Raw genomic sequence first — 25,269 nt, forward strand, 5'->3', positions numbered from 1 at the left:
CGTAATTTGCTTCAATTCCATGGATGTGAGAAAATTTAACATTTCAACCAGAACAAACTGTCATGAAAGATAGGTTTTGGCTGGGTTTGATCTTTTTCTGATTTGTCAAAATCTGAAAACCAGAAAACCATTCACAGGCAAAGAGAAGAAAGACATGGGTGACAGCTCAGAACTTGAAGATGACCCCATGAAGGGTCAAGAAACGGATGAGACCAAATAGTACATTCCAAATTGCAGGTAGCTAAGAGCAGGCCTCGTGTTCCAAAAAAAATACCATGGTTCTTGAGGTTTGTGTTGGAAGCTGAACTCCATGCTGGAAGGCAGGGGCTGCTCCTAGGTATCCAACACACACCTCAAGCATACGCTTCCAGTGTAACAACTTCCAATTCCAAAGAGCTAAAGTCATTTTACATAGCACACTGGATGAACAAATGTTAAGATTTTAAGATTTGCAGGTGAAGGGGACTAGATTAGTATAAAATTTTAAAATTGGCAACATAAATACTATAGTATACATTATATATTATATGGTATGTAAATATATGTCGTATATTATACAGTGGTAGTAAAGTTACTTTGATTTGTAACAGGATAGAAACACCTTGTTAATGGTTTCATCATTTTACCTGCATGGCCTATTAGGATTTAGAAAAGGAAATACAATCCAAACACAATTGCTGTCATACTAGAGTGATTCTTCTGGTTCTTCTGTAGAATATCTTATTTAAACTATTACTAAGAGTGATAGTATTTCTAATTTGAGGTAGCACATTGGCATTTTCCATTAACAAATAGTAAAACAAACAGGGCACTTAAAACATATGTTGCAAGCCCCTCCAATTAAAAATTTTCCCCAAATACTAGGATCTAGGATGGAAATGAATTGGTCAAGATATTTGTAGAGCTGAGTGTGTACAACGGGGCAGCACAGATTTTCAGTCAATAAAGCTGACCCCAAACGAAGGCACATCATCCCTTGTCTGCACGCCTAACACCTAGATTCACTACACCAGGTGGTCCCCTGATGAATTTTACTGTGGCAGAGGAATATCTCCCCTTTTGATTCACTCATTGATTTTTCATGCTATGACAGCAGTCTATCTTTTGTTCCAAAGTTAATTTGATTTCTTTAGTCTTCATGCTTCCCTCTTCTTAGCTCCCTGTTCAAAGTTAAAATTATTTATTTGTAGAAAGTGATATTGCTAAATTGTATTTTGCAATGGCCTTTTGTAGAAAAGGTATATCAGAAGTCACTTGCACTGAAGTGTGGTTGGGGACCTTTCTTCCTTGATTTTAGGCAGCAATGCTGTCTCCTCGGACTTGGTACATAGAATAATTCCATGTTTCAGGATTCTGGCCAACATATGCCAACACATTTTTAATTAAAATGCTGGCAGCTAAATATAAGGATTAAATAGTACTATAACAGATTACAAATCATATCTGTTATGTTCTGCTTGGGATCAGTGCTGTTTATGAGAGAAAGAGAGAAACCCAGCAAAATGGCTTTAATAGGGGATGCTCTGTAGCTCAGGCCTTCATAAGTTGCATCAAGGAAGGTTGTTCCTATGAGTAAAGATGTCAACTCTTCCTCATGTGACACCATAAAGTGGGCTGAGAATATACACAGCAGTTTTCTCATGAGGACCACTAAATAATCGATCATGGTTCTTTTCTTTTTTAAGGGTTCTTAACATTGTCTGGGGGCAATGGAAGGAAGCCATTCACCAGTTTATGCTTTTAGAGAAATGCTCAGTATTTGTGGTGGTGTTTCTGATGGTCAGAGGACTCACCCGAACTCCACTGAAACAGATCTTGAGAAGAGCAGTAGAGTATAGCAGTTAAAAAGTATGGACTCATTAATGCTTGAGGGGTGGGATATTTCATTTTCCATGATGTGATTATTACATACTGCATGCTTGTATCAAAAAAAATCTCATGTATCCCATAAATACATACACCTACTGTGCACCATACAATTTAGAAACAAAAGGTTCAGACCCAAGAGCCAGCTTGTCTCAGTGTAAATTCCATCCCTACCAGTAATTGGACAATTGGGAAGTTTTGCCTAAGCTATTCATAACTTAGTATGTTATTTTTAAAATAGAGACAACAAATGTTGTTGTCTCTTTAAAAATTCAGCAAAATTCAGTTTGCTGAATCTAACATGCCAGTCACCACAAGATACCATTATTTTATGAACCACTAATAAAGAAAAAAACAGCACATAGTACTGGCCAAGTAAATAAAGTGACAAACAATTCTGACCAAATTTGCACGTGCAAAAGCAATGCAACCACAAAATGACAGTCATTTGACAGCTGTTGTAAGTATGTCCTTTTCTGAGTTCTGATTATAAAAATGTTGAAATGTTATAAAATACATGTCTTAGAATCCAAGAAATGTGGCAGTATCTTGCTTATTGGAATAAGTGAGTTTACACATGTAGTACCCTTAGAAGAGTGGTATATACTAAGTATTCAAGAAATGTTGGTTGTTAATATTAGTATTCCTATTGGAATTACTAGAAGAATGACAATAACTTTCATGAGGGTTTAGTGTTAGTAGCTCTGTAGGAAAATAAAGAGGAATTATTTTAACTGATGACTTTAGAATAGTAACCACAGGATTGACAAGAGTGAAAATGACAATTTTAGTATAAACTCCCTAAGGTTTAGTACTATGTGTAATTCTACACAATGACTGCACAGACATATATGATGGCGGTTGAATGTTACCATGTTTCTGGTGTTAACTTTCAGGACCTACTGATTAGGGCATAACAAGGACCCTGGACAGGAGAGACTAGGCCTTGCTAAGCCCTGACTTGAACAAATCCTCTTATTTGTCAATACTTTCTCATTATTATCCTTCTAGAAAGCATGCTGGGCCCGTGCTGTTTCCTTAACATAACCAAATTCATATATTGATGTGGAGCGTTCTTAGTCTCTGTCTGTGGTGGTTCAGAGTCCAAAATGGACACAGAAACATTTCCTGTCTCATCTCCCTAGATGTCATCAACTGTATATCTACTGTATTCTCTATACACTAACACAATTAGAACATTCTCTGCCGAAGCAATCAATCTGTAATAATTCCTATACAATAGTGAAAATTATTTTGAAGATCTTTCTGACTTTAAAAGAAAGAACCATCAATCTTCAGATGAGTTTTCTCTCTCCCTCCCTCCCTCCCTTCCTCCCTTCTTCTCTCCCTCCCTCCCTTCCTTTCTTCTTTCCTCCTCCCTTTTTCACTTCCTTCTCCCCTATACCCTCCCTTCTCTTTCTCTTCCTTCTCAAATATTCTCCTCCATTACTTGGAAACTCATTTCCCTAGACTTGTTTTTAATTTCACTAGAAATACTCTCCATTTTCAGCAACCAAGGCTAAAAGCTATCATCTTAGGAAAAAGTCCTTATTCTCTAGGGTATTTTTATTTACATTTTTTGGACCACAACATGTGGATCATATAAGCAGTGACTAAAAGCTTGCTTCTGTGGCCTAATTTACCACATGCTGTTATATGGAACTAGACTTCACCATTGGAACTCATAAAAGAGAGAACAAAGTTAGTTTTCACTTGCAATTAGTATTTTTTTTTTTTTTAGCCAGGAAACACTTTTGATTGGATTTCTCTATCAGCGTTCAGGTGGCCAGCAGTTTAGCCCTATTTCAGCAGATATTCTATAGGATACTATTTCTTGGTTCAAATCAATTAAAATTAAATAGGAAAGAACGATTTCTATTGTTATACATCCTTGAAACACCAACCGGTAGAACTATTTTGCATCTTGGTCACACAGTAAACTATATCAAGTTTCATACTTAAAACTGTATTTGCTACAGTTGTTTTTATAAAGCAACTCCAAAATGTCAAAAGAATGCAATGTCTAAATGGAGTTCTTGAATTGCTGTAATTATGCTTAAGCGGATTCAGTGATCCATGAGGAGGTACTGCCCCAAGGCAAATGAAGAAACAGGTCGAAAACTACTTAAAAGAGACTCTGCAGAAAAGATTTGAGACATTGAGTAGTTTTGACCGTGAAAGTATCTGAAACTTCTGAAACTTCAGGATCAAATTCTTTCAAAACAACTATTTGATACTAGTTTGCATACTAGTAAATTAAACTTCCAAAAAGCACATTCTTTTTGAGAGCTTTGCAGCATGGTATAATACTTAATAGTAAGAAAATGCAAAATAAAAGGTCAATTTATCTAGCTGAGGGAAAAGGCTGCATTTGTTACTTAAATTATTTTTAGATTTTTCTCCCTGCTGAAATTATTGAAATACAGAATCAAGGAGTAGCTAAAGTGTTGGGGAACCACTTTCAGTGAATGCTGGCAGATATTTAACAAGTGTGCAAAAAGCCAACTGAGGGAAGTTGCTAAACAATTTTAAAAGCAGCAAGAAAACAATAGTCAAAGATTTTTGGAAGGTGTTCTAAATTGATGGTAATCCACAATACAGCCGACCTTCGCAGCTTTGAGGGTTAGAGACAGAGGATGGGGAGATAATTAGTTGTATGAAGGAGGAGTAGAGACAGAAACAAACCACTTTCCTTTGGTTTTGATCCCACGTCCTGCAGCAGTGAAGGAAGAGAAGGCCAAGTGAGGGAAAAATGTATAAAAAATAATATGCTATACAGAGACCAAGGGAATGTATCCCACTATTCCATGGCGGCCTTGGTGATGCTTCTAACTCTGACATACAGATCTAGGACTCAACAAACAGTCAAAGCACTTTGCAAGATGTATTGTATTTCTGATAAATCACTTGTTTATTTTGTGCTATTGACGTGTTCCAACTCCATTGGCTGTATAACATTGTGAATACTTGGTAGTATAAAAGAAAATGACAGTATAAAGATTTTAAAGAGAGGAAACAATCAAAGATTTTTGAAAAGGTAGAGTGTAGGGAGTTTATACTAAGGCAATGACAATAAATAATAGAAGTAAACACTTTAAAATAATAAGTAACTTTATAAATAATACATTAATATTTATTAAGATACTATAATGTGCTAACAGTGTTAAACTCTTTCTCTGTGTTAGTTGACTTAACATTCCTAATTACCCTAGAGGTAAGTACTTCTATTATTTACATTTTACCAACAAAGAAATTGAGGCACAGAAAGTTGAAATAACTTGCTATAGTGACCTAACTGATACGTGATGGAGCAAAGAGTCACATTCTGGCTCTAGAACCTCTACTGTCTACCACTAAGCTCTTCTGATGCTTGTTTCACTAATCCCTTTTAATTCTAAAGGGATTATCTAAAACAAGAAGCATATACGCAGATTTTTTTTTTTTTGTCATCTGCAATAAGTAAACTGAATAGATGACACCATAAAAGATCTATGGCATGAGACATACTCCATGGAATATTCTACATGGAGAAACACCACAAATTCAAAGCAAAAGACCTTTAAAAAAATCTCTACTTTTATTCCTCAGCTGAATTCATGATGATGTTTATTTTTTTATTTTTATTTTTATTTTATTAAATCCAGAAACTTGGCCATTGAGATATAAACTGATGCTACTGTCTAATTTAGCAACTGCTACTCATGACTAGATACCAATGACTGTCATAACCAATTCAAACTTCTAACAATATAGTGACATTCGACTTTTGCCTTGAATATCAACCTTACTTCCTGGTTCACTAAGATGTCAGTGTGAGCAACATTGTCACAGCTTTATGCATTTATACAGCTGGAATGGGCGTTTCACAGCATCACGGTGTCATGGGTTGACAAGAAGAAGTGATAAGGCAGCTGCTGCCACTCTGTGATATTCAAGTCATTCAATAAGAATTCCATGCAACACGGGCAGTATTTCCTGGGCTTGCTGGATACTGAATTATTACATTTCACTGAAATCTGCAGAAATAGACTCAATATTCTCATTAATGATGACCTTGCAGGTAAACTACTGCAGAGGCATAGCTAGTTTTAAAAGTGAAAATTACAAGTGGGTAGATATTGGATGAAAACAGGGGTTAAGAAAGAGTGAAAAAGATAGGAAAGCGGACAAAACCTCATGATGCACCACATGCCTTTCATGAGTTAACTCCCAGAAATCATCTGTGTGGAGGAGTCAGAGATAGGGCTACCTTTTCACTTCAGTGGAAATAAAGGTGCCATTCTCTTGTTGAATTTCTTTTACTTTCCAGTTCAACAGCAATTTGGTGTTCTAGGGAACGTTTATTGTCCACTGCAAAATATAAAGCCTTTTGTTTTTTCCATTCAATGCGAATACACAGAGAAAGAAAAAAGAGACTTCAAATAAATTAAAAGAAGAGCTAAAAGAATGAGAAAATAGGCAACTGTAAAATTGGGCTTTGTTTTCTTATGGATTCTGCCCTACTGTGCTTGTTCCTATTGTCTAGGTATGTAGACAGGGGGAGAGGCAATTGGGTTGGTGAGATGGAGCTGGGCAGCACTTCTTCCTTTTCGAATTCTCTTTCACCAGTCCTAACCAGGTACACGGTGTGTGTGTGCGCCTTTCTGCCTAATGCAGGCTTTTTTCTTAAAAACAAGAAGCTCATATACAGATTTTTAAATTATCTGCAGCAAATAAAGTGGGTAGACTACACCATAAAAGACCCATGGCACAAGACTGAATACATATAATATTCTACTGAAACATCATAAGTCAAAATAATGACAAAATTTTTTTAAAAGCTCTAAAATAGAACTAAAACAACACTGAAAATTATATGGACAAATGACTAAAAGCCAAACTATCCGATTCACAGTGCTTAACACCAAGTTATTTTCTGGATGGTTTTTATGGAGTAAACAATAGTATTCATTAGAAACATTGCTGCTGAACTTATTTGATACATCACAAGGATAACAGAGTAACATAAAAGTCAATATTTTTCACTATTAAGTATTAAAATGATGTAGTTTATATCTGTGTCTCTGCTACCCACCTTAACAGATAAAACACCACCAATACAGTTGACTTCCCACCAATCACGTTCTTTATCTCTAAGGTTACTGCTCTCTGAAATTTAGTGTTCCTCGTTCCCACACATTTCTCTATACTCCTACTACATCCATAAGCCTGAAATAGTACTATTTTGCAAATGTAACTTCATATGCAACCATCTGTCCGTGTAATTTATGTGTAAGTTTTTACAACTTGTTTTTCTTTGGTTGTTTGTATGTTTGTGAAATTCAGACATCCTGATACATGTAATTTTAGTTCATTTGTTTTGTGACTATATTGCAATTTAATTTATCCATTTTCTCTTTGATAGTTAGGTTCTTTCCAGTTTTTTGAGCACATACTTACTGATCACCTATTACATGCTAGATACTGTTCTAGGCTCTGAGGACACAAGAGTGAGTAAAACAGATAAAGTCCTTACACCCAAGGATTTTATATTCTAGTGAAGGAAGAAGACACCTACGAAAATCAAACAAATAAAATGTACAGTATATCATATGAAATCTATGGAGAAAAACAGGAGAGTGGAATAGGGAGTGGGGTAGGCACAACTACTGTTTTACATAGAGTAGTTATAGAAGGTGGTATTGTAAATGTGACAGAGATATGAAGGATGAAGGATTTAATCCTGCAGATATCTGGGGGAGGAGATTTACAAGCAGAGAGAGCAGAAAGTGCCAGGCCCCAGACAGGAACAAACATGGTGGTGTGTGATGGAGACACAGCCAAGAGCCCCACTGTGGCTGGAGTGGACTAAACCTGGGGAGGGCAGGAGGTGACATCAGAGAGATGAGGCCTGATGAGGATGTGTAAAAACTATGGATTTTACTCTGACTGAATGAGAAGTCCCTGGATGGTGTTTGGGCAGTGCTGTGATCATGATTTCACTAAAAAGAATTACTCTGAGTGCTATGTAGACTGTGATAAAAAAAATAACAAAAGCAAGGAGATGGATTGGAAGGTAGTGCAAATATCAAAGACGCAGATGATGGTGGCTTGACGCACAGCCTCCTTTGTGGAGGTGCGGTGAAGTGGTCAGATTTGGAGACATTAAAGGTAATGCCAACTGGATTTGCTGGATGAATTAAATTTGGGGTGTGAGAAAAAGAGGGTCAAGGATGACTTCAAGGTATTTTTTGTTGAACAGCTGGAAGGAGGGTTGGCTTTTGTTGACATGCAGAAGATTTGGAAAGAGAAGGTTTTTGGAGGAGAGGAGAATCAGAAGTTTAGTTATGGACATATTTGATAAGACTATCAGACATCCAGGTAGCGATATCAAGTAGGCAATTGTGCATTCTATGAAGGTTTAGTGTATGTACATCTTAAGCTAATTGTGTATTATGAAACAGTTCTCCAAACGGGTTGTCCTTATTTTACATGTTGCAGTAATAACACATGTATTGTCAGGATTTTTTCATTTCGATAATCTGATGGTATTTTCTATTATCTCATTGTTGAGTATGTTCTTTAACAACAACAACAATCCTGCACTAAGCCACCTGGATCTTCACTTTATAAGCACTGAATATTCATGAACTATTGGCTAGTGGTGCTGTTGCCACATTTTCCAAACCAAATCAGTCAAAAGATGGGAGATATCACATATTGATACATTTAGTAAGAAAAGTAAATCGGTGACTCGTTTTTCTGGCTATTGAGCAGGTGGACATTTCCACAGACAGAGTTGCACAGATTTGATATGACTAATCCTCTTGTTTTGACTTTCCATGATGATCAAAGTCTTGCTGATGTAAACTAATTGGAGGCATTGGATATGCTGTGTTTTCATTATAAAAAGAAATGATTTTATTACTTTCAATTACATACAGTAAACAAAACTTTATGAGTTAACAATGATGACCTAGTGGGTATCTTATGATTAGATATGTATTTAGAATATTAAAACACATTGCTAGATTCCACTTTTACTACACCAAGTGGGTGTTTAAAAGTGTTTTTTTTTCTTTTACATATGTACACATTTACTTTATGTTAATAATATAATCTAATATAAAGATGTGCTTGGACTACTTGTAGATAAAATGGGAATGCTTTACTTGTAGTAATTTCATGGAGAACAACATAGCTTCTCCCCATGTTCAGTCCCTGTGTCTTGATCTGCTGCCATGTTTTCCTGTGGTGCATTCCCTGAGCGTCAGCCTGGACTTTTCCATTGGCCCACCGCCAGGCTCCTTGGCACCACACTTTACTTACCTCCCAGTACAGCTGCCAACACGGAATGTTTGCGTGCTTACTATCCTCACCTTAAAAGAATTCTTATTTTTCTTGATGGACCATGATAAACTTAGTACCAAAAAGGGGAAGGACACCCATGGAGGGCTTTGTTTTCTTTTTTCACATGGAAAGATACTGGAAAATTTCCAGGCTACCATTTTCTTTGAAGATATTTGGAATATGAATTCCAAGCGTAGATTTTTAAAGGTGGCAATTCCACTGTCTCCATTTGTGGAGGCTGTCAGTAAGCCATGCATAACTTCTAACACCACAGTGACAGTGGCTAAGTCTTCTCATTAACAACTGCAGCACAGGATCGAGAATCATAAGACCTGAGTTATACTCCAGCCTCCATGACTAATGAATGATTTTTCTATTACTAGGCACATCATTTCACAGTATCCCTACATTTAAATGGTTTTAAAACATATAGTTGTCATAATGAAATATTTTAAAGGTATAAAGCAAAAATATAAGGTCTCCCTTTTATAATACCAGAGGTAATTCTGAACTAAAATTCTTCACAATTTTTTTACCAACTCACAAAAGTCGAGAGTGTGGAGAACAGGGAAGGTGAGTGATGTCAGGGAACAGGTCTTTATGCTGTTTGGAAGTAGTATATGATAGTATGGAACATTTGAGCATAATCAGAGAAATAAATGAGTTCTTGATTTTGTTTAATGCAGTACAGGTATTGATCGACTTACGACCTATGCAACTTATCACCATTCGACTTTACGACCAAAATAGCTAGCCACGACTGCTCCGCATCTGGCAGCACAAACGTTGCCCAGCTGGGCGTTCAGCAGTGCGGACCAGCTTCTGGCAGCACTACCATCTCTGCGTGCACCATTTCAACTGTTATCCCAGACTCGGTACAGCAATTTGTGTTTTGTGTCTTGGATATTTTTCATCCAACCCCTCCCAAGATTTCTACCAAGAGGAAATTGTCTTTGTCTATGCCTCAGCCTGCCAAGAAGGCTTAAATATCTGACTTAAAGATTTTTATAACATCATTTCACAGTACTGTACATATAGCCTACTCAACTTACGACCAAATTGTGTTATGACTGGTCTGTCGGAATCAATCAGGGTCGTAAGTCAAGCACTAGCTGTAATTCAAATTGTAAATATAATTTGCATATCATGTGAACACTATTTCATGTATGAAACTTCCATTTTTATGCATGGGGTTTTCTTCTATCAGCTTTTCCTTCTCATTGAGATTTTGTTGGATATGCAAGAGTAAAGGAGGAAAACATATTTCAGTCGTATTTGTAGTCATAACTGGTGTTCATACAGTGTGACAGGGTGAAGTGGCTATATATGAAGTAGAATTGCCTTGCCTTGAAATGACTAGCCTGGCCTGGTTTTACCCTGTTGTTTCTGTTACTTCTTCCTTGAGCGGGGGCTACTTTATCCACATTTGTAAGGTTCACCGTGCCAGCTTTCCAAAGCAAACAATCTCTATTATCGTCTCAGCTCCAGACAGCTGCTTCATAGCCCAGCCATGTCAACCTAGCACTTGGTTTCCCTAGTCTGGACCCAGCACAATTGAGTCACGAAGATTCTGCTCTGTTCTTTTGTCTTTCTGGAGCTATGGTCCTGCCTTGCACTGGCTTCAACTCTTGCAAGGTAAAGGTTTCTCTCCGTGTTCCAGTTCCTGTGTCTTCATCCTCCTCTCTGAGGCCATGTTTTCCTGCGGTGCATTCCCTGTAAGTCAGCCTGGCCCTTTCCATTGGCCAGTCGCCAAGCTTCTTGGCACCACACCTCACTGGCCTCCCAGTACAGCTGCCAGCTACCCAAAGCTGATGAGTGTCTCTGCACTCACCAACCAGCGTCTCTTGCGCCTCTGCTAATGGCTTGCTTTAGATTCTCCTGACATCCCCTTGCCTCTCCACATGTCTTTCAACTGCTTCTAGGACCTCAGGACACGGCCTGCCCATCAATAGGTCTGCCTAAGCTCTACGTCTTAGGTCCTCCGAACGGACACAGTCTGAGCCAGGTTCTAAAATGCCCCATTGCAGGAAATCTTTAATAAAGGCTTTCTTCCTGATAGAAAATTTCCATCAAAAATTTTTTCTTATGACTGTCATATGTCTCATGTGGTCAAAAGAGCTCAAGGTTCTTAGGCATCTGGTGCACTTATGAATACGTGACAAGGAGGATCAAGATCTTTGGAACAGCACTTATGAATACGTGACAAGGAGAATCAAGATCTTTGGAACAGAAATCAAGAAAATCCAATGCGCATCTATACTCTCCCTCTCTAACAAAAACAAAAACAACCCCAAAACCCAAAAGCCTCTACAGGGTACAAACATGACCAGCTAACTTTCAACAATGGAACATTTTATCAAAGACTTAATTATTCTAGATGGGCATAATTTGTCAACGAATTTTGGACTTTTATAGACTACAGGGTAAGAGAAAACTAGTTAATAATACTGCAGATACAAACCAAATTAAATTTTATTTCCTCTACCCCTAAAGAGGCAGAAGTGTGAATTTGATGGCCCCAAGAATCACCAAATGGTTAAGTGAATTTTAATACTGTAATTATAGTTTGCTCACCTAATTAATTCTTCAGTGCTAAATGGACTGCTTTCTGCCATTGTTTTAAAGGTTGTAGTTTACTTTCCATGGTAATCCATTTAGAAGATCTGTTTTGGAAGTAAATGTCGGTGGAACCATATGTAGTTTGAAAACCCGTGAAACTTTTGAATGACATGAGAATGTATTTCTAATGAAAATTATTTGATTGCAAGATTAGTAGTTTAAAAAATCTAAACAGAGGCAGGGTACGGTGGCTAACGCCTGTGATCCCAGCACTTTGGGAGGCTGAGGTGGGTGAATCATTTGATGTCAAGGGTTCAAGACCAGCCTGGCCAACATGGTGAAATACTGTCTCTACTAAAAATTCAAAAAAATTGGCTGGGCATGGTAGGTGTCTGTAATCCAAGCTACTGGAAGGCTGAGGCAGGAGAATCACTTGAACCTGGGAGGCAGAGGTTGCAGTGAGCCGAGATCATGCTACTGCACTCCAGCCTTGGTGACTGAGCAAGACTCCGTCTCAAAAAAAAAAAAAAAATCCAAATAGAATCTGAAAAGATTCATTTCTGTCAAAGGTAAAATGTAAAAAACAAATTATTCATATATATAAATAATATATATGTATAAATAACATATACAAATGCAGAATTAAAATGGCCGTTAATTAAATGACGATCTTAAAGTTTTTTACTGCCCCCTGCTGTCAGTTTCTTAAAGAATTATAGTATTACTGTAAAAGCTGACTCGGGGTGAATTAGTTGAACGAATTGGTGGTGGAAAAAATCGCCTGCCTCTAATCACACGACTTTTCAGCCAGTACTGCTGAAAAGTACTGTTCGCTTCATCTGCGTACACAATGATGTCAGATTAAGAAACCAACACTAGCAACGTTTGTGTAAGTGGCACAGGAGATGCAGGGAAGTTTGTGCTCTGTGAAATGCTACTAATAAGAAAGTACCATACCTGAATAATCTGTATATCCAAAAATGGAACACTACCCAGCAATATTAAAGAATGAATTATTGACTCGTGCAACAACTTGGAAGACTCTCAAAGTAATCATGCTGAATTTTAAAAGCTAGACAAATCAAGAGGATGTACTGCACTGAAATAATATATTCCATTTACATAAAGTTCTAGAAAATGAAAACAAATCTATATGACAGAGCATAGCAGCGGCAGCCTGGGACAGAAAGGGGGTGTGTCAGGAAACGGCTCAAAAGAAGAATTACAAAAAGAATGGAGGAAGGTTCTGGAGCTGTGGACTGTGTTCATGATATTGATTGGGAAGATGGTTTAACAGGCTTAAAACATACCCAATTGTACATGCTAAATATGTAAACTTTATTGTATGCCAATTATGTCTCTATAAAACTGTTAAAAATAAAGAATTCAGGCAATTTTGATTCATATGGCCAGGGAGGGGGACAGGCACCTGAAACTATAAATCTGGACAAATTTTCCTACTTTCTAAGGCTCAGTCTCCTCATATGAAATATGGTGAGGGTAACAGCTTCCTTCTTAAAGATGGTGATTGTGGAGATTACATGAGATAATTGTGTAAAGAATTCTGTGCAGCACTGCTTCATAGCAACTGTCCAATAAATATCTGCTATTATAATAATATAAAAAAGAAAGCACCAGTGTTTCAGTCTTAATCAGTGATGTCTACTTTACCATTTCTTCCAAATTAAATAATTTTGAGTTAACTTTCAAAATATTTATGCAATTTAGGTAAGGCACTCTGCATGAATAAAAGCAAAACATCCAAGATAAATGAATATGCATTATTTTTGTAGTATAATCCTGACTCGAAGTGTTATTTTCATTTTGCCATATAAAATGAAGAAATGAGAAATAATAAAGATAATAGGTCACGCTAATGCAGCAGCTACTAGCTGCAAAGCACTGCTTTAATTTTCCCCCATGTATTATCTTATTTAATCATAAAACAGAACGATGTAGGTTGTATTATTTCCATTTCACAGATGAAGAAACTGAGGCACAGAGGGGTAGAGTAACTTGACTAAGGTCACACAGCTGAGAAACGGAATCATGACTGGAAACCCTGCTGGAGGTCTTCAGTATCTCTCTTTCCTCTTAACATTTGCGTACAGGAGAAGGTATAAACTCTACAAGGAAGTCAGAAGAGTTATGGGAATTCTAAGGAACACGATGGTGTAAGTGCTTATTAATTCTCTGTGCACACTCCCTTCACTGTTATTTCTCGTTGTCTCTATGCTCTAGTGGCCAGAGACTGTATAGAAATCACAGACAGACCTGTGGAGCTCCTGACTTGGTTTATCTCTTTCTTAGGAAAGTTCTGCCTTCTTTCTTGGCATCGCCTTGAAGGGATCTGTATGTGCTTATGTACTGAATAGGTGCCTAGTTAACCCACGCCCGAGACTGAATTATCTAGGTGGGAATAATATTTGTTTGTTTGTTGTTTCTTTCTTGTATACGAGAATCCTTTTTTCTTCTTTCCAACTTTTATTTTATGTTTGGGGATGCATGTGCACGTTTGTTCCAGGGGTCAGTTACATGCCGCAGGGCTTTGGCACATAGATTATTCCGTCACCCAGGTCATGGGATTGGGACCTGACAGGTGGTTTTTTGACCCTCAGGCTCCTCCTACTCTGTCTCCTCAAGTAGGCCTCGGGGTTTATGGCTCCCTTCTGTGCGTTATTGGGGGCTCATCCGAAGGTCCACCTCTGCACTCTTGTGCCTTTCACTTCCAGATAGCTGCCAGTTTTAGCCGTGCCTTCAACCATCTTTAACAACTCGTATTCAAATGTACAAACACGTTTCACAGCACTTGGAGTAAACCAGTTTCACATCTTAAGCGTCGCTAGTTTATTCCTTTCACTGTCTTACAGAACAAACCGCTTTCCTTCCTCTTAGCCCGCTCACGTCGTCTGCCGTCCCTCCATACACAGAGGGTGCGTGACAACAGATAGGTGTGGCTGGGGATACCTAGTACCGCTCGTGGTTGCAATTCTGGGATGCTTCTGTCCTTGCAGACCCTCTACCTCTGTCTCCAGAGGGCTAACTACACAGGAGATCTTCCTTCCTCCCGTATCAAAGTAACACGAAAGTCAACAAAATCATTTGTTATGCATAATAATAATAATAATAATAATAATAATAATAATAATAAACGTCATACCTGACTCTCGGAGTGGGGTTTCCCGTGACCCTGCACTCCAGATGCACTCGGCTCCCTTCCGCGACTTCTCGGCTCCTCAGCTTTTGGACGAATCGAGGTGCAGCTGGGAAGCCGGGCTGCGGGTGCGAGCCGCGGCTGGGCGGCGCTGCCCTGTCCCGGCCGGCCCGGTGGCCATGCCCGGCCCCAGGAGGTCCGGCCTCGCCTTCCGCCGCCCCTTGCTCCTCCTTAGGGCCCCGGCGGGCTGAGGCTCCCGGGAGGGCTGACGGCTGACTCTGGGGAGACAGGTACCCGCTGTCTGGCGACGAGGACTCCCCGCTCGGGCTCCTGCGCCTTGGCTTGGCGGCTTCTCGGAATAGGGTTGTCAGCTCCTCGATCAACTCGGCCGCCCGACCGCACGGCGGGCTCCGGGGGCCAGGCTTTCCTGGAGCCGCCGTCCGGGGCTCGACCTTCGGGTTGGGAGCGTTGGCACCGCGCCGCTCGGCCTCGCGGAGGCTCCGGAGGTAGCTGGGCCTGGTGAGCAGCGGAGACATGGCCGCCTTCCTCCCGGAAGCAGGCGCGGGGAGGCTCTCAGCGCGCGGCTCCGCCGGAGGCTGGGCCGCGGCCGGCCTGCGCCCCTGAGGCCTCCCCGCGCCGGGCGCGCCCCGCCTGGCCTCCCCGCGGGACGGGCTCCCACGGCCGCCGGCCGGAGAGGCGCTGAGGACCTGCGAGGCCTCCGTCTCCGAGCCCAGACCGTCTGTTTGGGAGCTGGCGATGGCTCTCCGGGCCAGGTCCAGGCTCCGGCTCATCTCCTCCTGGCTGAGGAAGGCAGACAGGCCGGGGACGGAGTCGGCGCTCCCGCTGCCTTCCTGCTGGTCCGCGAGCGGGGCGCGGCCGGACGCGCGGGACGCTGTCCCCGCCATCGCCGAGCCGGCTGCATGCGCTCGGCGTCTGCTCCCGACGGGGTGGCCGGAGGCGCCGGCGCCTGTGTCTGACGCTCTGAAAGACGGCACAGAATGTCACTAGCAGCAAGGATTTTTTTTTTCCTCTCCCCATTTTATCATAAAACTTCTAAATCACGACTTGGGAGAAGCACGGAAGTGAATGAATATGAGTTTTCTTTACTCTTCATGTTGGAAGAACGATCAAGTATACTGTATTCATCATTTATGATTTTAATACATGCCCTGTGAGTGCTATCAACTATCTCACTAGGCAGTATTAAATCATTTGAAAAGATTAGTAGGATAGGGCATTGTGATTCTCCCAGCCAGCCCCCCTCCCACCTTATTAAAGCTCTCGTTAGATTAATGTGATGAGATCAATAGAATATTGATATTTTTAGTAAATCTGACTCTGATCATCTAACCCTAAACCACAAAATACATTTTAAGGATTCCAGTTTTCATTTATTCGTGGTTTTCAGTGAAATCTTAGAAACTTGGTGGTTTCCAGTCATGGTCATGTTCATTCATATTCATTCACTCAAGAGTTTAACAGATAGTAATAATCACTTACTATTGAATTTCAGGTGCTAGAGGTACAGCTGTGCTCTATGCCAGGGACTGGTAAACTTTTCTGTAAAGGGCCAGAGGGTAGATACTCTTGACTTTGTGGGCTGTCCAGCCTCTGTTGTAATTACTCAACTCTGCATGGTAGCATAAAACCAGCCATAGGTGATATGTAAATGAGTGAGCATGACTGTGTACCAATAAAACTTTAAACGTGGACACTCATGTTTGAATTTTATATCATTTTAATGTGTCAAAACTATTATTTTGATACTTGATTTTTAAACAATTTTTAAACAACAGTTTAAAAATGAGAAAAACATTTTTAGTTTTCAGGCCATACAAAAAAAAAAAAAAAGTGTTGGGGTGGATTTAGCCCAGGGGCTGATGTTTGCTGAGTCTTGATCCAGACTTACCGAACAATCATCATGTTTAAGGATTTAAAAGTCATGGGAGGTGGGAAAGTGGAGGAGATGGAGAAGGTATTAAACAAAGAATATACTAATAATATAAAAGTTTGATAAGGCTTCAAAGGAAAGTGAAGAAAACCTAGGGGCTATGAGATCCTCACCTAATCTTGAAGGGCATGTGAGAGCACTAGAAGCCTTGCATAGAACACTGACATGGGAATATCACCGAATTACAGAAGAGATATTCCATTATCTGTAAGCTACTACAGCAATTTAAATTCCACTGACATTTCGAACTAAATATTGCGAGGCAATGACTCCTTGTTACTCTAAGTGTGTCATTCTTTTGCAGTATATTGTTCATAGAATACTGAGACGGAAGATCTAGAAAACAAGCAGTAATCTCTGCCACAAGGCTGAGTCTCGGAGTGAATCATGGAAGCTTCCTGGGTGTGGTGAACCTCAACTTTCTACCTTGTATCAGTCAGGGGTACACTTGGTGGGGCATTTCCCAGAAACGGTTGTCTCCAGAGGACTGAATTGAGCTGCTTGCGTAGAAGTAGCTTCCCAGCAGATCACAAAGTCAGGAGATTGAGACCATCCTGGCTAACACAGTGAAACCCTGTCTCTACTGAAAATACAAAACATTAGCTGAACATGGTGGCACATGCCTGTAGTCCCAGCTACTAGGGAGGCTGAGGCAGGAGAATCACTTAAACCCGGGAGGCGGGGGTTGTAATGAGCCGAGATCATGCCTCTGCACACCAGCCTGGGTGACAGAATGAGACTCTGTCTCAAAAAAACAAAAAAACAAAAAAGAAAAACAAACAAAAAAGAACAAAACAAAACCCCAAAACATTATGCAAGAGTATAGGGGGTTATAGAAATCCACCTCAAGAACCTACCACTTCATTGGCTACAGTGAGTCATAGACCGATTAAACAGAAGATATTTAATCAGAGAGCCTCAAACTCAATATCAACATACCCCGTCTTCTTAAATTGAATGCTGTACTTTTGTCTTAGGTGTCTTCTTAGAAATACACTTTTTGTGCCTGAATTATCAGATTCTCCACAAGCTAGCCCTACTCTATCTACTGAACCATATTTCATACTCTTCAAGTCAATTCTTAATCCTTCAGAGGGTCTCATCATTCTCCCTGACTTCGTCAACCCAAGTATCACTCTAATTTCTTTGTCCTGTCTGTAATGCAGAATTGAAACATCTTGGATGTTCTCCAGTTATTTAGATATGTCTCATATAAGGAAAACAATTATATTCAGTATATTTTTAATGCTTGAATATATTTTCTTCATGAGAAACAGGCAGTTAAAATACGATTTTGAAAAGGCAAAGGTATAGTAAAAATATAAGAATAAAATAACATGTATTTGCACTTTTATTTAACAAATTAATTGAGAAAACCAGTAATATATTACAACCATTTCAAAGGAGATGCTGAAGACCAGATACATATGTAGGTGATCAGGAATGGTAAAATGAAGCTGGTAATAGATTCAAAACCAGTTAATACCTATGGAACATAAAATACAATGTTTGGAATCATTTATAGAGTGGAAATCTACAGAATTTCTACTAGAAAAAAAATCATTTTTATATCTTTGTACCAGTATAATTTGCATTGTTTTTAGATTTCTCCAACTTACAGAGTTGTAAAATTGGAAAGACAATAAAAGGCATCTATCTACCCCTGTGGAATTAGAGGACCCTGAAAGGTGCACCAGAGCCCATCCAGCATTCCACTGCAAGGACACCCAGTACCGTTTTGTCTACTTCAAAACATTTTACAGTTTGTCCTACCAAGGCAGCTTGGCTTCTCTCATACTGAGTTCTGAAGTACCATTGACCCCTCGGTCGGTACACGTGGTAGATAACTTTAGGGGAAGGCAGGATCAGGATCAGCTCTTACAAGATGTGGGAAGATGAGCCATCAGGTAGCATGGATCCCGAAGAGACATGAAGATGGAGAAGGGGAGACTCGGTGGCTGAAAGTATGTTTGTCTATCAAGGGCACAACAGACTATATTTTCATTTATTGCATTTCTTGAAAAATTGATTTTTCCTTGAAAGAAAGCTACTGTGGTCATTTTTTTTTATGTTTTTAATTTTGGCCTGGGAGAAATTGAGTTTTTGTGTGAAAATCGGTGCTAACAGAGACTGAAAAACATTTTGTGTCAACCAGACCTGAGGTAGGCTAAACTGAAAATCCAAGGAGATAATTGCAACAAACCTTTGATTCTTGACTAAAGTTTGAAGCCTAAGCTGGGATGGATGTACTACATAGACCAGAATTATCCACTCAAAATGTATTTGTGGACTATCTACCACATGCCCGGGAGTGTGCAAGGGCAGGGATATTACCTTGAAAAAGAGAAGGTTTTTGCCCTTATGGAACTTAATACAAATTACAAATAAATAATAAGCATATGTAATTTAATATGTCTTTTTAAAATTGTATTTTATTTTAAAAATTGAGAAACAATAATTGTACATATTCATGGGGTAACTAGTGATGTTTCAATACATGTAATGTATAGTGATCAGATCAGGGCAACTAGCATATCTGTCTTCTCTAACATTTAGGATTTCGTTGTGTTGGGAACATTCTACATCCTCCTTATAGCTATTTGAAACTATATAGTATGTTACTGTTAGCTATAGTCATCCTGCAGTGGTATAGAAAAACAAAGTACTGTGATAGCACCTAGAAGCAACAGCCCAGTTAGGATTAGGAAATGTTTATGAAAGACAGAAAGCTGAAAGAATGACGTGTGAGGGATGGGGAAGTGGGGAGGTGAAGAGCATACTGGCAGAAACATATTCTAAGACTTGGATCCAGCAGGACATGATGGCTCACGCCTGTAATCCCAGCACTTAGGGAGGCCGAGGTGGGCTGATCACGAGGTCAAGAGATCGAGACCATCCTGGCCAACATGGTGAAACCCCATCTCTACTAAAAATACAAACATAGCTGAGCATGGTGGTGCATGTCTGTAGTGTCAGCTACTTGGGAGGCTGAGACAGGAGAATCACTTGAACCTGGGAAGCAGACATTTCAGTAAACTGAGATCACATCATTGCACTCCAGCCTGGGCAACAGGGTGAGACTTGGTCTCAAAGAAAAGAAGAAGAAAAAAGACTTGGATCCCAGAGAGCGCATGGCAGACTCAGGGAACTCCACTAAGCGTTTCAGCTAAACAGAAATCTATCTGGAGTTGGGAAAATAACCAGAGATAAGCCTAGAAAGCAGGAGTCAGCTCAGAGAGGGTCTGGAGCCACACAAGGAGCTTGCATTTTACGTTATGGGTGGTCAGTAGGCAAGGAAGAGTGTGAAGTCTCTTCGAAACCTCACCAGACTTACATTGTTGAAAGATAAGTGACTGCAGCCTGGGTTGGGGACAGAGGTGGGGCAAGGGGAAGATGGGACTGAAGGCAGGGCCGTCCACAAGAAGACTCGTGCGGTAATCCAGGGGATGTGCATATTTTTCATGCTTTCATGTTTGGTTGCCATCATCTGGACTTCTTCATTTTGGAGAATTCCTCACATTCTGAGCCTCAGTGAGAAACTGAGCTCACATGTCATGGGATGTGAAATCTCCAAATATTTTCTTTCCCAGCCCCTTACAGACTGGGCACAAGTCCTGGCACTTGGCCTAGACAGCTATTAGATGTGGCCATCTTGGACTCTGAAGTGAGAGCTGGTGATTCAGGGAAGCAGTGAGTCTGGGGGCCATGAGACAGATGACAGAAAGGAAAGAACTTGGTAACTGAATAGCGGCAGAGACAATGCCAAGGCAGGATTACAGGTTTGCTGCCTAACAACCAGATGGGCGGTGCCATTAACTTACATGCTACAAGTGGAGGAACAGGTTTTTTGTTGTTGTTGTCTGTTTTTGTTTTGTTTTGTTTTGTTTTAGAGCTTGATTTTGATTTGAGCCTTTTGCAGTTGCAGGACCTTTGGTAACTCTGGTGTTGATGTCTAGGAGATTTGAAGTGCTGGTCTAGAGCCCAGGAGGAGGGAGAGCAGAACTGGATTGGGGATTATTAGCCGATGGGTGGCACTTTAAGACATGGGAATGCATAAGGTCATCGAGGAAAAAAGTAGGAGGAGAAAAAATCCTTCAGAGAGTCAAAGGGAAGCCAAGAGAGCTGGATATCATTGAAGCTGGGAAAGAAAACATCTCAGGAAGCAGTACCTGACCTTTTGATTTTAGCAATTTGGGAATATTTAGCATCATTGGCAACAGCAATTTCAGTGTATGCAACAGAAATATAACCCAGATTGCTACATGGAAGAAAAGGAAAGAAAAAAAGAAAGAAAATATTACAGGTGAGGTGGATTGTTTTGAAGAGATAATAGAAAGAGAGACAGAAGGTAGTAGTTGAACAAAAGTATAGATTCTAGTGAGGTTTGTTGTTCATTTTTAGGATAGAGGACTGTAACATGTTTTATACAAATGGAATTAGGCAGTAAGAAGGGAGAAGCTGAAAATAAATGTAAGAAAAGACAATTTATATAGGTCAGCTCTCAAAATATGTAAGAAGAAATGAATTACTATAGCACAAATGTAATATGAGGTGTTCAGCTTCAGGTAGGAAGAGGCAGTTCTTTCATTGTTAAAGGAGAGAAGTAACAGGGTGTGTGTGTGTGTGTGTGTGTGTGTGTGTGTGTGTGTGTGTGAGGAGGCTGAGAGAGAGGGAAAGAGAAAGAATGAGATTCTCTGCAAAAAATTATAATAGGAAGAAAGGAGAGGTCCCACACAGACTTCTGTGCATTGGAAGTTTATGAGGACAGGAGACGATTTGAAATAGCTGTTGTAGAAAAACTGAGAAAGAAATTTCCTAAGAAGGATTTATGGGCAGAAGTGAGGGCCTGGCTGAAGTTAAATGTGATGTATTTACAGTGTCATTAATCCGTGTAATTCCACCAGAGCTCAGCCTGCCAGGTGAAGGTGCAGAGACAGATGATCCTAATTCGATACGTAAAATGGAAGGGAAGTGAGCAAGGTCATTGAAAATATGGGCAAGGAAAAGTGGCCTTTGACATGTATGCTGGCTTGGAATTCATGGGCAGGAGTTTGAATGTAGAGATTGTCTTTGTTTTCTTGAACCAATGTCAGAGTCAAGTAGTTGGAACAAAGACTGTATGGTACCCAAAGCCTGAAATATTTACCTGGACCTTTACAGAAAAAATTCCCAACCTCTTCTATAGAACATTAGCTGCCTAATGAATTCATACAACATATGTAAAGGCTAATAATGATGACAGTGTTTGATAATGATAATGGCTAATCATGGACTGCTTACTCTGAGATGGGCATAGTGCCCAGAGCCATCATGTAGATTATTTCATTTAAAATCCTCACAGCAGCTTCTGGTTTAGAAAGAAGGAAATAAAGGCAGAAAATCTGAGTAAGAGAACCAAGGTTTAAGCCCAGGCAATTACTCCAGAGCTCATGATCTATGCACTTTATCACCTGACCATTGTAGCTTTCATAATTGAGATTCCTAAGCAATGTATCAGACTAACAAAACTGTGGATCAGAAATCAGAGTTCTGCTATGAATTCAATTGTATTTTAGTTCCAAATGAACATAATATGATACATTTTAAAACATCACAAGAAGCATTATATGAGAAAACTTAAAGTAAACTTCTGAATGATGAAAACATTTTCACTTCTTGAGTAGGGCGTGTTTGCTGGAGACAGATCATCTCACCTGCTTATTAACTTATATTTTGGTTTTAAAGAGGCACCATCTGACAGGATCCAGCGGTCAGTATTAGGTGTAGCTTTAAAACCGCTTGCACATTGAGAAAGAAAGTCATATTTCTATGGCATATCTGGTTCAGGCTTAATTTGCAGCACAGTTATTGCCACGAGAACATGCATGTGGTCTAGGGAAAATGCTCATTCAAGGAGGATGAACAAGGGCCGTTTCCAAATGGGCCAAGTTCACTGGAAAATTGTGCTTCAGAGATTTCCACGTCAGTCAGCACTTCAAAATGAAAGGTCACAATCAAAGGAAGGAAACACAACTGCAAACATCTGCAGCGTTTGCGTGAGATTTCGTGTTTTCTCTTAAACAATATTCTTGGTAACTCTATGCTGGTGTGATAGACACAGAAGACGAAATAGACTAAGGAAACCCACTAATATTGCTGTTAGGGAGTGAAGAGGAGATGAGGTGGACACCAGGGTCATTCAAGTGTTTCTACTTTAGTAAGTAGCACTGAACGATTTTGAAATTGTTGGGGAATAAAGGATTCTTCTACATCTTTACATTGTCCTGTCCTCTGCCTCCACCCTTTTCTCAGGAGGAATTGGAATTTCCTAGAAATTCTTCTGTCTTCTTCTTCTTTTTCTCATCCTTGTCTTATCCGTCACCTCTGTCATTAGCTGTTTAGTTTATTTGTCATTTCCCCTAAAATGCTCATTAGCCACAACTATTCTTTTTTTCCCTTTTGAGATGGAGTCCTGCTGTGTCACCTAGGCTGGAGTGCAGTGGTGTGATCTTGGCTCACTGCAACCTCCGCCTCCTGGGTTCAAGGGATTCTTCTGCCTCATCCTCCTGAGTAGCTGGGATTACAGGTGCCCACCACTATGCCCAGCTAATTTTTGTATTTTTAGTAGAAATGGAGTTTCACTATGTTGGCCAGGCTGGTCTCGAACTCCTCACCTCAGGTATTTCACTCGCCTTGGCCTCCCAAAGTGCTGGGATTACAGGCGTTAGCCACCGCACACGGCCAGCCACAGCTGTTCTTTAAGTTGCTTGAAGTTGCGTAGCTCTATGTTCTTCCCCGTGGGATAAATGACTCTTCCTTGGCCTTGCCCATCTTAGAGTCATGCGTCCTTTCTTCTACTTCCCTTTCCCGGAATAGTAAATTGAACATGAAATCAATGGAACAACTGCTTAGTTGTGCAAGAGAAGCTTCAAGGAGGCCAGAGATGAGCCAGGCACAGTTATTCTCCTTAAATGATCTTACAATCCAGTAGAAGCGATTAGACAAGAGTAAAAAATAACTTAATTACAAGGAGGAACATGATGATTGCTATTAAAATAGTTTCAACAAATTGCAGTAAGGGATAAAAATGGTAAGAGAGATCATAGTTACCAATTTGGCCATGTCAGTCTTTCGGTTTTAATTTTTTTCCTATGATGCTTCCTGGCTGAGAAAAGCTCCAAAGCACGATGCACAAGTTAAACATGCCCGTGGACAGTCTGAGCTGATGGAAGTGCTCCAGCCTTACCCTCCGTTGGCACTCACACACACGCACTCAGGGCTCCCTGGCCCACTCGCCATTCCTCGAATAATTCAGGTCCTTTCTGGTTTTCACACCTTTGCACTTGCTGCTCCTTTTGCTTAAAATGTGCTTCCTCTTTCTGTTTGTCAAACTCCGGTTCATCCTTGAAAACTTTCTTAAATTTTACCTCTTTTTGGTGCTTTCTAATGATTCCCCAATCAATATAATTTGCTGCTTCTTCCAAGCCCATCATGTTGCATTGCATTTCTCATAGCATTCATCAGATTAAATGACAAGTATTTATTTAGAGAATGCTTTCCTCATTCAACTATGAACCCCATGGAAGCAGGAGCTGTCGCTGGCGTCTATGTATGATGAATGCTTAGCACACTGTCTAGGTTATGGCAGATGATGGAGAAAAGCTAAGAAATACTTGGTGTTTGAAATGCGGTTTGAACCCTGGATAGGATTTGACAGACACACGAACAAAGGCATGCAGCAGGAAAAGTTCTGGTGACTGACCCGCTTTCTGCCTCCCAAAACCTGCTCTAGCAGTTCTCTGGGCCATGCTCTCTTCAGCTAAACGTTATTTTGCTCTTTTGAGTGGGGGTCTCATTCTGTCACCTGGGCTGGACTGCAATGGCATGATCATTGCTCACTGCAACCTTGAATTCCTGGGCTCAAAGGATCCTCCTGCCTTATCCTCCTGGGTAGCTGGGACTGCAGGTGTGTATCATCAGGCCTGGCTAATTTTTAAAATATGCTTTTGTAGAAACGAGGTCTCCCTTTGCTGCCCAGGCTGGTCTCAAACTCTTGTGCTAAAGGGATCCTCCTATCTTGGCCTCCCAAAGTTCTGGGATTACAGATATGAGCCATTGAGTGCAGCCAAATGTTTTTCTGCTCTTAACCTAGGTTTTTCATTGGCTTTATCAACTGTTACTTGTGCCACAGGCTCTGTTTTCTGGTAAGAACTTGATAGAGTAATCAGTGCTAAATGTTAGTGTATATGTATAACACATAACTGTTCATGTATACATATAAAATATGCTTTACCTGCTCATTTCACTAACGCCAAAACAGCCATAGGTCAGACATTGTGTTAAAGAAAAAGTATCTATAACGACATGGATGTTAATGTTTCTCATTACCCTCAAAGGAAGTTTCTCATGAAAAACTTTGGAACTGAAAAAA

At 40.1% G+C, this 25,269-nt stretch overlaps 1 protein-coding gene across 7 annotated transcripts in view; it reads right to left on the reverse strand.

The window, feature by feature from the left end:
* The window catches only part of PALLD (palladin, cytoskeletal associated protein), a 449,105-nt gene that overhangs the window by 417,906 nt on the left and 5,930 nt on the right, over nucleotides 1-25,269 (reverse strand). For 6 of the 7 annotated variants that reach the window (XM_039479028.2, XM_039479030.2, XM_039479026.2 and 3 more), the window contains exon 2: nucleotides 14,915-15,889. The exons of the other annotated variant lie outside the window; for it this stretch is intronic. In XM_039479028.2, the coding sequence (XP_039334962.2) occupies nucleotides 14,915-15,813 (899 nt within the window). In that variant the 5' untranslated portion in view covers nucleotides 15,814-15,889. The remainder of the gene's footprint in view (nucleotides 1-14,914; nucleotides 15,890-25,269) is intronic. 7 annotated transcript variants of the gene reach the window in all.

Source organism: Saimiri boliviensis, chromosome 3, assembly GCF_048565385.1.
Source record: "Saimiri boliviensis isolate mSaiBol1 chromosome 3, mSaiBol1.pri, whole genome shotgun sequence".
Classification (NCBI taxonomy): domain Eukaryota; kingdom Metazoa; phylum Chordata; class Mammalia; order Primates; family Cebidae; genus Saimiri; species Saimiri boliviensis.